The sequence below is a fragment of the Hetaerina americana genome, unplaced genomic scaffold, assembly GCF_022747635.1.
Source record: "Hetaerina americana unplaced genomic scaffold, ioHetAmer1.1.p SCAF_1, whole genome shotgun sequence".
In the NCBI taxonomy this organism is placed as follows: domain Eukaryota; kingdom Metazoa; phylum Arthropoda; class Insecta; order Odonata; family Calopterygidae; genus Hetaerina; species Hetaerina americana.
Genome location: NW_027286069.1, coordinates 84,041,044 through 84,056,291, shown reverse-complemented (window position 1 = coordinate 84,056,291; position 15,248 = coordinate 84,041,044). Strand labels below are relative to the sequence as shown.

Sequence of the window (15,248 nt, the reverse complement as noted above, 5' to 3'; positions counted from 1 at the left end):
TGTCACAGAGTTGATAAGCCTCAATATTTATCATAATGTCCATAAAATTGTCACATGAGAACAATCAATGAAGTTTTATTTTTAATCAGCTTTTTTTTATTGTTAGAGACGGACTCTTTATATTTGTCTCACCGAGACTTGAATTACCTAGCCTTAACCTTTAACCCCTCAGCAGCAGGGGACCCTACCAGAGAAAAACATGATGACTACCACCAAAATAGCTAAAGGATTTAGTAGAATGCACAAAACCTTTATCTTTGACATTTATGAGCTTGGGGAGTGAAAGTGTGCACTGTAAAAGTAACTAGCCTTCAGAAAGTAACACTAATAAAACATATAATGACTTTTGAAAGTTTTTTATGCATTCTTGAAAACTATAACATCCAAATAAAATGCATGCTTTTGAATACAATTAAGTTTTTCCTTTCGGTTGGGAGATAACAAACCTTGGTTCTACCAAGTTCCCATCTTTGTCTCGGCACTCCCTTCTGCGGTATCTCCGACCAGCTCCACAGAGACCAGCAGCAGGAGATCTTCCATTGGCTCGTGGTCCCAGTGACTCTTCTTTCCGGTCATTTTTTTCATTCAGTATGCACGAAGACCAAGGGCCATCAGGCACCCAAGCAAAAAGATCACATGGGCATTGCTTCTTTTCAGCAAGAGGGAATAATTTGATATCGTGGCACTCCTCCCTTAGAGCAGAATGACCTACAAGAGTAAACAAAATAAAGTGAGGGCCAGTTTTAAATCAAGTTAATTAATCCATATTCATTTAAAATTTACATTTAATCACTTATGTGTTGCAATATGAGTAACTGCTTTTGCAAAGAATTCTTTATTTGAAATTTATTACCCATAAACTAAACTATACTTTGATCAAAACAGAAAAAGTCAAAGCCTTTAATAAATATTTACATTATCTGATACGATAATCCTGTGTAAAAGCAATGTATTATTATAATTTGGTATTCTACTGGTAAAGGTAGGTTTGGAATGGACACAGCCTATACAACTGTACGCAATATAAGGTGGTATTTTAATTCGGATTATAATTACAAAAATTGAACCTATCATTTGTACTTAATGCAAAGTGGGCTCTGTAGTCATTGTAACATGTCTAAAATTACAGCCTCATGTTATGCAGGATTTTAAAATAAGGTAATTATAAATGAATAAAAAATATCATATGAATTTTTGACACTTGATTACATGAATAGTTCAGTGACAGTTTTTTCAACATTAGGTAGAATGGTTGTCGATCTACCTGATCTACTCATATTTGACTGAAAATAGAAATCCCTTTCACATGTCACTTTTGTGCTTATAATTTGCATTCACGAGGATGAAAAGAGTACAGAAATTTTTACTAATATGTAAAATGTTTAGAAAATCAAACTAATAGCTCAAAATCTAAAACTATATTTTGTAGCTGCATGTGAAGGTTTAAATAGACTTGTCCACATTAAATATTGGAGGATACAAAAAGTATTGACATTTTTTTCTCCTTTCCCTCACTCTTTCTCACTCAATACTGTTCCCAAGCTCAAACAGTTACTACATGTCAGCTCATCTTAGTGAAAGCAGTTTAGTACCACTTGCTCAATAGGCACAGAATGTTACTCATTTTATCAGGAAATCATATGCCAAAAAATATACTATATTCCTCCAGCATACAAAAAGAAACAGTTTTTTTTCCTCATGCATTAAAATTTTTTCCTGATTGTCACTGAAAGATGAATCCCAGCAAATTAAATGTAAAAAATTTAAGAGTCATAAGGGAACAACTGCTTTCAAGTATTATAAAATTAATTTCCTTGAATGAATATTATTTTTGATTATTTGCTTTAAAAACTACATCTGAAGGTTTGGGGAACAGATAAAATATTTTTTCAAGAGTGAACACATACAGTAAACAGTACACCCAATGAAAAAACTAACTCACCAATAAGAGCTCTGGTGCGATCTCGGTGCCCGGCACAGGGCCTTTTGCATGGTGACCAGGAAGACCACTGAGTGAGAACACATTGGAGATCACATGATACATCACAAGGCTCTGAGAGCTTTGGTGGTTGTGAGGCTGTCTCTATGCTTGATGGGAGTATGTTTACAGCAGATTCTCCTGTTGACAGCATTGTGAGCCCAAACTTAGTCTCTGACAAAGCCAAAGCGGTGGGACTTCTGAAGCATAAACTGGGTTCAACTTCTTTAGCTCCATTTTGAATGCAGGTCACAGCTGTAACAATAAAATTATTTAAATTATCTGAATAAATAAAATAGTGAGACACTAACTCAATGAGAACAATTTTATAGAGCATATGATTTTACGTGGTATAATAGGGTAGTTTCTATAATCATGAATGATTTAACAAGTATCAAATGTCAAATTATTCACACCACTTCAGTTAGTGCTTGAAAAATCTCCTACAATAGTGCTTCTAGTTAGAGAAGTTTTTTATAAGCGAAAAAATGCAACTATGGTATTTTGGCTTCCGAGGTCAGCTGCTTGTGGAGAATATTTTTTTTCATTGTTTCTACCCCTTTACAGTGAGCATTTTCTTGAGCAAAAATGCTCAGCAAGCACCTTCAGGAGCAAAGACACTCATGAAGAAGCTTGCTGTGTAATGCAAGAGGAATTATTAGCAAAAAACGCTTCATATTCACCCAACCTTGAAAGCAAACATTATCTATGAATCACTGTGAAAGCATATGGTCTATGATGTGTTAGATAGAGCACAGGGGAGTAACGATATTTAAATGCCTAATCATCTACTCAATGGCCATTTAATAGGCCCAGTAATACGCATTTCCTTCCCTTTCATTCTCCTCTTCCCTCAAGCAAACATACACTGATGAATCTTCTGCATAATGATAAATGGTAATTAAACATATATCAGGCGTTTTGGAAGAGCGACTACAAAAATGGGATAAACAAAATGAAGAAACACTCAAAAATGCTTGGGATATTTCTATGTACTATTCTGATAATCTTACCTCTTGTCCTAAATCCTTGACCACATTGTACATTTGTTGTTAGCCGGCAGTGAGACCAGTCTCCCACTCTCCATGTGTGGTTTGCACAGATAGATGCTGTGTATGGGCATGGTCTTACTTCTTCTAATGATGGACATGGTCGACCTCCCCTATGAGGATTTGCAGTCTTTGGCTTAGGTGTTGGATAGTCACTCCTCACAAGGCTCATAATCTTCAGTCGGAACTGAAATTATAGAGCAAATATATTGAGCAGGGAAATTCAAGAAGTAAAAAATATCAATTTGATTGTCAATGACTGTTTTTAATAGGTAGTTCAGGAGTTTAATTAGAATTCATATAATTATTGTTAGAGAACATTTATTTATTATCCTAAATTTGAACTGAAACAAAGAACATTGTAAATAAAGATCAAGAACCTGACAATTTTTCCCATTTGACCAAGATAAATATAGAGATAAAAACCAAAGCTCAAGGAACTATTATGTGACAAGAATGGGAAACTTTGAGGAAAGATGGCAAAGAAGGTGATTGAGGGGAGAGGTACCATCGGTATGGACAGTCATTAGTATAGACAGAATGACAAGAGTTGGGAGGGTTATCAAACTGTAATTATGAAATTCTTGAAACATGGAAATCCTGCCATTAATAATTTATTTTTTGGGATTAATGCCATGCCTCACCCTCATCCTGAAAGAATTCCATTTAGTAAAACCTGATACTGAAGGGAACCTGGTCCCCTTAATAAATATAATTATCATAGCATGAAAAAAGATGCCTTGTTATATTCTATGTCCCGGCATTAAATTTAATAACCTTTGATGCATCTCGGAAGAGAGGGATTGTCTGGTGGAGATATTTTCCATTCCTAGAATCTTCAAATGAGCTTTCCTCCTGCGTTCTGTCAAATCTGTTGGTGTCTTCCTCCCAGTGTGAGATATCACCCCCAGCATCTGAGCCCTGGAACAGGGGCATGTCATCATCCTCATCATCTTCATCATCTTCCTCTTCTTTTATAACTGGAGGAGCCGAGGGCTGACGAAGGACAACCCTCCAACGCCTTTGTGTGGGAACTGCCTCTATTCCAATACCAGTTGTGTGCTCCTCGTGGCTGTCATCTAAGAGAAGATTGGAAAAAAATGAAACAATCTCTTTCAAAAGGATGCTACAAATAATTAAGTATGTTATTATCACTTCAAATGATTCTGATGACCTGAGCATGACCCATTCTGAACCAGATGAGCTCTCACATGTCACATAGCTTCCAAGGATTGAACCATCTGTTTACCCATCAATGTGCACGAGGCTGGACTTGAATCCAATATTTTTAAATGTTGTTCAGTGGGCACGCTATCTACTTAACTAGTTTGAGGAATTATGCAAAACATATTTTTTTCATTGTTTTAAGAGATCAAGGTATCATCTTCCCCCATTTTAATGTTCGATTTTTCTCTTAATATTTAGAACACACTGCGTAATTACCAAAATTATTATTAGGGCATTGAGTTTTGCACTCTAAACCAGCTAAGAATTGTATTTTTACTCAGGATCATGATTGACAAATATCTCAATCTTTGTGGGTGCAACACATGAACACCAATGCTAGAATATAAAAGCTAATGCTAAAACAATCTCATGACAGGGAATTGCATATTTCATCATGCTCATAATGTCATTCTTAAAGAAATGTTATTCACAAAGATTTTATTTCAATATTTGGAGAATGGGTTGAAGGTGTTTACTATTGCTAAAACTGCTAATATATTTTCATTTGACTGAATACCTACTGGCTACACAGCCAAAAAAAGATTTAAAAATAAAAGTTAAAAATGCAAAGACAAGATGTTCAAGTTATCCACCCACCTGTCATGCACTGCCGAGGACATGGAGACCAGTCTGACCAAGAAGAAACTAGACAATCAACTGGACAGGGCCGTTTGCATGGTCGGATTATACCTGGTTTTGGCAGGGGCTCACATCTGAAAATCAAGGTAATTACAATTTGTTAAATTTGCTTTGGTAAAGAAGGCAATGGGAAAGGTTTAAATTATTTATTTATTCATTATTTTAGGTCTTGCAAAGTAATTCTCACATTATTCAAGATTGAGCCTCCCTAAGGGAGGTAGAATAATTCATTCATCTGTCTAATATTAATAAAAAGGATATATATATATATATATATATATATATATATATATATATATATATATATATATATATAAAGTATTAATAATTAAAACCATTCATATAAATTAAACTATTCAAACCTATTTTTCCCATATATATATATATATATATATATATATATATATATATATATATATATAAACACAGATGTAGATTTTTAGAATATAGAGACACAAAGAAAGGACACTCACAATTTGTTATTTAACAAATTGTGAGTGTCCTTTCTTTGTGTCTCTATATTCTAAAAATCTACATCTGTGTTTTTATATATTTGTGTGTCGCCAAAGAGCGTTCCATGTCGAAGATATTTTATATATATATATATATATATATATATATATATATATATATATATATATATATATATATATATATATATATATATGTGGGAAAAATAGGTTTGAATAGTTTAATTTACATGAATGGTTTTAATTATTAATACTTTATCAGTTGACCAAATCAATTAATAATAGATATAATTTCTTTATTATCATAAAAGCAGCTGAATTGAGCTTGAAATATAGACACTAAATAAAGATGCCATTAAGAAATGAAGCTAGAAACCAAAAGCATATAACAGAGAGCTGCAGACAGTAAATGTTCTGATTAAATGATCTTTGAATATTACCACTTACGTTGCCAGGATGATGGTACTATAGAGCAAATCCAGATGATATTTTGCAACCCTCACCTCAAGTTAATACTGCAAACTGTATTTTTATTATTAGGTAGTCAACTATTTTAGACAGCTTTTGCATGGACACAGACTGAACACTGATATATTACTTAGCCTCTCTTAAGGCAACCCAACCTAACATTAGAATAAAGCCTTCTTCAATTCCAAATAATTTCTGCCTCTCTACATTCAATCCAACGATTGTTTTACTTCCCCTGCCTTGCTTGACAATAGTTCTCTCACATATCACAATCTTCAACATTCCACAGCCAACTCCTCAACTTTAATCTATATTAATTATATTTAATTAATGCTGTAATCCTTTTACTAACTGGCTAACTGGAACTTGATCATCCCCAAACCTAACTGATTTTATGAATTCCCCTCTCACTTTCATTCCTCTCTCCGGCTACCTCCACCCTCTTTTCCCATTTCTTCCATGCATATGTAGCAAAGCACAAGTGATATTGGACACCCCTGCCTTCAAAACTCTTTCAAAAAGGTTCTTCCCAAATCTTCAACCCCCACTTTCATCTGACCAATCTAAGATATGCCCAGATTGCAGATAAGTCACCCATCTCTTCAATCTATTTCTATCTTCTGTAATACATCCATTAATTTAACACTTTTACCATATTGAATGTCTTTTCAAAATTTATGAAACAAAAATATACACACACTGATTGTATGCTTTGTTCCTCTCTATTACTGACGTCATTATTGCAATGGCATCACACATGCCTCTCCCTTTCCTGAACTGATTTAGCTACTTGCAAAATGAAATAGTGTTCTGTTGTTCCCACATGCGGCTGTCTCTTCCTTTTTCAGGATAAGAACTAACAATGATCAGATGAAATCTTTCTGCCAAATTTCTTCCTAATAAATGCTAAGAATCATCCCATTAAACTTATTGGGCCACATTTTCCTAAACCCTTAAATGCTTCAGCTGGAATATTATCCATTCCCACAGTCAATCTGATTTCAATTCTTTTAATGCCCTTTCTACCTCACAATCAAGTATGCCTGAACCTAAGCTATCCCCACTCATGCAATATTTTCTTTCTATATGTTCATGCAATATTTTCTCTCTCTCTCTGCCTAAGGTTACTGGCCTAACATCTGTGTAGATCCTTAGCAGTCTTTGCTAGATAAATTAATAATTTTCCTGACTTATCTTCCACTGGTTGCATGGTTTGTCACTTCTTATATTCTGACAGTGTTTCCTTATTTCCTCATAGTGCAACCATTTCTTCCTTCCTTTTTTCACTAATTATTCCTTGCACTACTTCTTCAACCATACTTTTTCACGTAATTGTGTATCCCATCTTAATTTTTATTAAAAATCTTTTATTTCTCCTCCTAAATTCAGTGTTTACATTTATAAGCCTTGCTGATATCTTTTGGGATCCTGAGGCATTTTCCATGCCTAACATGGCATTCAATCAAAGTGTTTGTAATGATTAAATCATTATTCCAGCATAGTTCTATTACTTTCTCTGTACTCTTATCTCTTGTTCCTAAATCATTATGCAATACCATCTCTCCCTTCACCCTCTGCCATATTCCAATCCCATATCAATATCAAATAATACCTTCCAGGGGCATCCATAATTATTCCCTCAAAATGATGGTATGCCCTGTCTATTTCCTCGACCTCCTGATTGCTGAATGACCTGCAGATCTATTTGGCCTGTGAAATAGATACTATATAGTCAATAATTGATCTGTCTAATTAGGCCAAGACTCCCCTTCGGAATAACTCCTTAGTTAGAGACTCTCAGCGGTATAGGTACGTCCGGACTTCGGAGGTTTTGGGGGAAAGGGGACAATGCTCCTTCTGCTCCCCTTGCCCTAATGCCTTTGAATATCACTTAACAATACTTCTATAATTAACACTCTTCAAGATAATTTTAGGGTGAATGGAAGCAGTACTCATTGCACAAAATAGAAACCAGGATCTCTTTCTTTTAGAAGTATAAATCCAGTTCTCAAGTTCTTCCACATTTCTTATTCGGAGTCTTCTAATGGCAAAGCGTCGCTGCACTTCCGAATTTATCTGTTCGACGAAATGTGATTTAGAAAGCGTTGCATTACGACTCGTAGCATTACGAAGCGTTGTATTCGACTGTTTCCTGGGGACTTGTGGTTTGATTTATAAACGTTGACAAGTGGCGTGCCTGGTCTGCCGACCTACCTCCACTCCGGGACGCGCCTCTCGTTGTCCTCGACGCACCACACTTCCCGCTTGCGCACGCCGTCTCCACAGGACGACTCCCTCATCGCCTCCTCCACCCCCGCCTCCACCACTTCTTCCGGCCTCCTCTCGGCCCCGTTCCCGCTGCTCGTGTTTCCCTCAGGCATCAGTATGGGCAAGTCATCCGGCTGTGGTGGGAGACACTCCTGCCAAGGCAGAGACATCCAGGAGTAACCGGTGCACGAGTGGACGTTGCAGGGCTCCATCTGGAGCATCTCGTCCGGATCCGGGCAAGGGTGGCCGCCTGGAAAGAAGACATTGGCATTAATCCCGAATGGCTCAGGCAAGTGTCTGAATGTCGAGTGCGAGCGGTAAGGCAAGTGGATGGTTCGGAAAGGGTTTAAGAGGTTCATCAATTGGACCAAAGGGCTCATTTGACTGGTATTCCCAAGAAATTTACCGCAAATACACCCAATGCCGTGACAACTATGGAGTAAGAATTGCACTACATCTACATTTACATAATACCCCGCAAAGCGCCGCAAGGGCGTGTGGCGGGGGATGTGCACTAAACTCCCAATAGTTCATATTGCAGGCACCGTGAAATCTAAGCATTTCAGCCGAAGATATTTTACACAAAACAAACTCTAGCAGTGGGAGTTTTAGAGAATTGATGTAGTATTCCTTCCAATCCACCTTAAAAGACTTACTAATAATCTATATTGGGGGTCTCTTTCGCTGAATGGAGTAGTAGTAGTATTTAGGGGAGGCGAACGACTGCTGAGGTCATTTGCGCCATAGGAGATGGACAGGAAAGGATGAAGGGTGGAGAGAAACTCGGCGTCGGCATTAGCCTACTCTTGACGAAAGGCGCCAAGGGGTCCGCAGCTTAACGTCCAATCCGACGGACGGCGTACTCACTCAAAGTGCCCTCCACAAAGCACCTCAAGTAGGGATCGAGATACCTCTGAAAATATTCAACACCGCCGGGATTTGAACCCGAGCCCTCTGAGTGGGAAGCCAGTACGATAGCCACCGCACCAATCCCGATCCCCTCGCTGAATGGAGGATTTCGACTTGGCGTGCATTTTTTTAATCGCGTCCTAAAGAATGACTGCTTACTTGTTGAGCGCTCATTCTACAAATCTGAAATTATTTAAGGAACTCCTAGGCGCATAGCTTTAACATTGCAGATGAGCTCCTGAAGTTTGTAATGAACACTGAATCAAATAGACAACGTTTCGATAGCTCTTCAATGCAGCTCCTCGAAAGGATGCGGTGAATTTCACTCTAATCTGCGGCTTTGAACGCGAAAAAATTTTCTACATGGTAAAATAAATTTGGAAGATACTTCAGCTTCATAATGAATAATTTTTCCCAGAATGTAAAAAAAATTCGCAGGCTTCAACTCGATGGTCGGTTTGATCTGTGAAGGGAGCTCATATCTTGTACTGAGGTGCGTTTGAAATTCACACATTCAGAGCATTAAGCTCTGAATGCTCCAGCAGAGTTACTTTCCTCATCCCATCCGCACCAGCATATGCCTGAAGCCATTAAATCGTCATGCATTTCCATTTCAAACCGCATGAAACATGGAAGGCCGAAGGAGGTATTGTCGCGCGTCGATCGCCACCTGTACGTCCTACTTCCAACGATGGAGTGGTGTCGCCTCTCCCTTTCCATTCGACCGCCGATGACGGTCGAATGACGTTTCGCGGTCGTCCGAGCACTCACCAGGTCCGGCGGGGGCGATGACGGTGCGGTTGCGGTGCCTCAGCGGCGTGTGGTGTGCGGAGGCGCAGGGCAGAGAGCAGGGCGACCACGGGGACCACGGAGAGAGGACGCAGTCGAGGGGACAGGGCTGGAGGCAGCGCTCCTCCGTTGGGGGCCTCGAGAGGCGGAGGCTGCCCTCTCCGCCAGACCACGTCACCTCCTCCTCCTCCTCGCAGGCCGAGTCGGGGACCACAGGGCCCATCAAGGTCGAGGTGGTCGGATCCGATGGGTCCTTTTGAAAGGAATAATGCGTAGTGAGTTTTTTGCATCGCCAGTTAATGGTTGCATGTCGTATGTTCATAGATCACCGCACCTCGTCGCTAACCCACGGGTAAATGGGATCAGAAAGGAAAATGCATTCAACGCGCATCGATTGTGACAAACTAATAGAACGGTGTGGTCTTGAGCCAATTTTTCATTCAGATTTAATGTAAGCGAGCTCCAAGACACATCTTTGGACGAGGGTGGTGTTAACTGATTGCCCGGTGACATTGGATGTAATCGAAGAAAATCAAATGAATTTGAATGATTGGGTGCGGTTAGCATTCTTGGAGTTAAAAAATTCATTTTTTCAATTTTATCAATGCTATTTCCGTATCATGGAAAGCGATAATGAATACGATTTAGAAGCCATATGAGGTATAGATAACATAGTGGCAATCGCACGGCTGGCTCTGTGAGAAAATAAATGAGCACCTAACATTAATTTCTTGAAACAAATGCGGTGAAAACATTAATGATTTCTGTGATCTGTAAATATGTACTTAAATGTATTGACATTATTACAAAACTTTTCGTAAACTGTAACATCCCACAGGCTTTTGATCTTTAAATTACGTATTTACCATAATTACCAAAGCTAATAAGGGAGGCAGTGATAATAGGGAAGACTTAAGCATATGGTCTTTTAATTAACTTACGTAATCAATTTCGTAGACAAAAAATACTATATTTCAATAATATAAATAGCTGAAGGTTAGAGGTGAGAAAGCTCTTTGAAACACCAGATATGAAATAGAACAATCGAGCAATGAACGTGGCGAATGCAGTATAATCTCTTGCGAAGCTTAATTAGGACAAATAGAATGGAAGACGACAGTAATGCTCCGGGAATAAAACCAAAAAAGAAATTTGATCGTACTGTTTTGAAACGAAAAAGGATCATTAGGATTAGGGAGTGAGAGAGATGCGAGTGTAAATAAAGTCAGTCTATATGAGGTAATGAAATGACACACTAATAAAGGTCATGAGTGTCTCATTATAAAGTAGATTAATTATTGAGTATCGAGTACGGACTAATAAACTACACACAACATAATCATTTTTGGATGATGATGACGTCGTTTGTTAATCAATAGTTAATGCATTAATTAGCCTGATTCTCTCTAGAGGTTAAACATCTGTATGCCGAACGATCGATTAGATTCAAACAATCGGCGATCAAGTGACCTTCATATTATAATATTCAATACCGAGCTGTAGTAAGGGATAGATTTTTGGGGTTCATTATTTATGAACGCATGGGGTTGTTTTTGTCACAAGCCTCCATTTCCTTCGGGTTATGTGTAACATTAAAATATCATACTGCTGTCAAAAAACTGGAATTAAAGAAGATAAACATGATATCGTGACGGAATTGCTCAGCGTTAAATTAGCGTAGTTGAGTATTTAAAATAGAAATAGGAATACGTATAAAGGGGAGGCACATAAACATTTTCGTGGTATTCTGTTCTTTGCCACTTTTAAATCAAAAGTAAACGAGATATCTGCATCGTCCACAGTTAAATTGATTAATTGAATAGACTAATTTTTAGATACCCCATTCGAGGATTTACTTATAAACTTTACTTATATAGGCGAAAGATAAAGTTTTAAAGGCTGAAGCAAATTAAAGGATTCAACAATGTTATCTCACAGCAAATCTTTTTCTATTGAATATTTCTAATGGTTACTAAATAAAAAGTTGAAATCAATCACATTTATCAGCAAGACCAATTTTCCGAACGGAATGCATACTTTTTCAAAGTCTCCCCCTTTAGCGTTCAATCATTCGAAATACTCAGAAATCCATTCAATAAGCAGATTTGTTATCTCCCACCGAGACCGGAAACTGTCATCGAAACAGATGTTGGCAGTGTTTCTCTTCTCATCCCCAACGGTTAGTTTCAGATTATTAATCATGGAAATCAATCAATTGTTTAAAAAAAACTATAAAGAGGATTGAATTAGCCTTTCAAAAAGTAATCCATTCCTTTTAGTGTAGATATACTAAGTGAAAATCAGCAGGTTACCAACTTTGATGAAAATACAAAAAATGTTGATTATTTATTGTAAAACCATGAACGAAGCAACCTTTCATCTTCAATCCAATTGCACTGACATATTTAACCCTTTTAATTGTGGTATTTTTATTTTCCAATAATACTCCAAATATCCATTTAAAAGTTTTTTGACATTTAAAAAATAATATTGAGGAACTACATGAAATTAATTTGCTCGTTCCCGGAAAAAGTTGGTTCGATTCATGAGATTGACGAGGAAATAATCAATGCATTACTATGAAACGTGTGCAAAGAACAGGGCCCCTAGTGTTATAAATTTCAGAAAGCATTGTGGCAGCCCACCAAGATATGCGTATCCAGTTCTTTACGAATGCCTTCATTCCTTCGGAAATTCCTTCATGCAACTATTTCCATCATATTTTTTCTCGTGATCCACCCGAATTCATTCTCTTTATTCGTACCCATTACTTCCTCTACAGTCTTCTCTGTAGAAAGCAAAAACGGGTGTGAGGATTTACAAAGGAAGGCAAAATAAGTGAGGCAGACGCGTACAGGCGAGGAGCATGAGGAATGGAGAGACCTCCCGAATTGATAACGGATTGAAGGGCCGTAAAAAACGGACCACCGAATCGCCAACAGCTGCTGATCAAGCACGCCCGATGCATAAGCGTGTTACGGATTGCTTTCGTGCGCAGTCCGCGCTCACCTCCTCCCAATTCTCGGTCCCCCGCTGCTCGGACACCGACGCGGGTTCCCGGGTTTCCCCTTCCACCTCCAGCTTCCCGTCCGCCCCCACCATCTCGCCGCCGCCCCCTCCAGGGCCTTCCACTTTGAACAGTGCCCGGCACCTGACCTCCCGCGTCCGCTTGCCCTCGCCGCACCTCGTCACTCCGGGGTCGAGGTCGCAGGGGCCCCAGTGGCGGCGCGTGGGGTGCGGCAGCCACGCGTGGCAGGAGAGGAAGCCCACGGAGGTGGTGTGGGTACCGCTGCCGATACCCCCCACGCACGACTGCACCTCCCTCTCGGCGGGGCAGTCCACGCCAGCGGGACTCGAGGCCACCAGCACGGGCCGGATGCGCTCCCGGTAGCCTGCGGATGAGCGGGCGGAAGGGTCAAACCTTGGGGATCGATGAGCGGCCCACACTTCACTTGGGGATATTTTCCACTTGTGGCCGATGATAACAATTACGACAAGCAAGGCACCATTTTTGATCAGTTGCACGAGGAAGAGGAAACTCATTAATCATAAGGGAATGTGTTTTTAAACGTGCTCCTTTACAAAAGGAGAGTTTGACAGAGTAAAAATCGACCGGACTATTTCCCAGTCGAGGCAAATAATTTACACGTTTGAATTCTCCAATTTGTGTGTAGACTAGTGGGTGATTTCATTTGGGTTACTGTTGAGCATTTGCCACAGTTACTTAGAATTAATTGGGACTTCTCTGCAATTAGTTTTTTGGACATTTTTTGAATTGGATCACTCCGAGAGGTTTGCTCCTGTTTTTTCTTGATTAGGAGATATTACACACTACTTAAGCAATTAAAAAAAACTAAAACCATCGAAAGAGTTAATTCAAAATCTGAAGCAAAAATCCAAATGAAAAAATTGTTTAATACTTATTATTTATAGTACCGCATAATGAGACTAACGACAGAATTATCAAATTGTGAAATGTGGTGAAGCATGATGGTGGAATACAAAAAACCGTTGTATTAGGCTATAAAGATAAAATATTCTAGTGGTTACGTCGTAATACGCATTTTTTGGCAAAGTTTTCAGAATATATGAAAGAATGAACACTTATTTCCCGCATTGATGGAAATGGAGAACGGTCCTCAAAATTTCAACCGGCATGACGGAATTTGGAAGGCGACTTAATGCTCTGCAGAAGAGAAAACTCTGCAACTCTATTTCGCAATAACAATGCCAAATTCACAGATTGCGCTCACAAATCAGAGATTTGGGAGGAATATCTGAGGAAGACGAGACCCTCGAGAAAAGAGGAAGAAAGGTTTCCTCGTTATATAAGCAAGCAGATAGAGAAAGCAAGTAATGTCGTGCTTATCAACTAAAAGCGTTACATATACTGAATTCTCAGGACTTACAGGCCTGTATTTCTGGCATTATAAAACTGCTTCAATGCTTAACTGTAAATGAGGAGATTTCAGGAACAATTTAAAGAAGTATATATGGACAGTTGTAAATCTAACAGCAGTCAATGCATTTAAGTGAGCAAGCTATACCTAATGATATACGAGACAAATATGCCGTGGAATGAATATGACATCTAAGTACAAATAAACCAATTTAGCCAAATTACAACTGTTTATTACTCACAATAACGTAATTGAATATATTCAGGCTTGACTACTTTCCAAAAAAATGCAATCAACATATTTAATAGTAGTTTACCATGACAGCTTATCACAAACGGAGCGGCATATTCTATTTTTTTTAAATTTTTTACCGAATACAAAAATAAGATTCACATTTATATTTAGAACTTAAAAATCATAATTTGTAGAAACATTTTTGCACCTGACTTTCATAAAAAAATTTCTTCATTAGTAGATAGTAAACAAATTAAATTGGTCGTGAGGTTTTATGAAAATTTATTTCACCAGTCAATGAAATTAAGCAGATCACAATGATCAATACCACTGTCAATGGAATGACTGCAATTCTGTTAGGAATCATAACTCACTTACTTATTAAAAATTGTTAGAGTGAGAGAACTCTACTCACATTTTGATCTCTTTTTATAGACAAATAATGTTCGAGGTATAGGGTTTTAGATGCCAAAATTTTGATATTGGCGGTCATAGAGAGTATTAAAAATGTTGACTTTTACTTTCATCGAACATTTTTTAAGCTATAAAAAAACTTCCCACATTATTTGATTGAAGATGAGGGGCCAGACAATCCCCTCACGAAATAGTTGACCTCTGCTGTTGGTGACTGTTCAACGCAATATGAAAGATGGAATAAGGGAAAAAATAACGTTGTATATTGATTAAATGGTCTAAATTATATTTTCAAAGGGAGGTTAATATATTTCGTAAAACAGTTGTACATCAAAGAAAACACCATCGAACCTCATTTTTTATGGGCCACACTCATTATAATTACGATTGCTTCTTATTGTTT

At 38.2% G+C, this 15,248-nt stretch overlaps 1 protein-coding gene across 1 annotated transcript in view; it reads right to left on the bottom strand.

The window, feature by feature from the left end:
• LOC139687406 (thrombospondin type-1 domain-containing protein 7B-like) overlaps positions 1–15,248 on the bottom strand; it is a gene marked incomplete at its 5' end in the record, with an annotated part of 198,011 nt that overhangs the window by 65,361 nt on the left and 117,402 nt on the right. Inside the window, 9 exons of the mRNA XM_071584567.1 lie at positions 447–708; positions 1,943–2,233; positions 2,992–3,214; positions 3,805–4,106; positions 4,852–4,967; positions 8,046–8,126; positions 8,235–8,349; positions 9,780–10,050; positions 12,807–13,189. Coding sequence (XP_071440668.1) covers positions 447–708; positions 1,943–2,233; positions 2,992–3,214; positions 3,805–4,106; positions 4,852–4,967; positions 8,046–8,126; positions 8,235–8,349; positions 9,780–10,050; positions 12,807–13,189 — 2,044 coding nt within the window. The remainder of the gene's footprint in view (positions 1–446; positions 709–1,942; positions 2,234–2,991; positions 3,215–3,804; positions 4,107–4,851; positions 4,968–8,045; positions 8,127–8,234; positions 8,350–9,779; positions 10,051–12,806; positions 13,190–15,248) is intronic.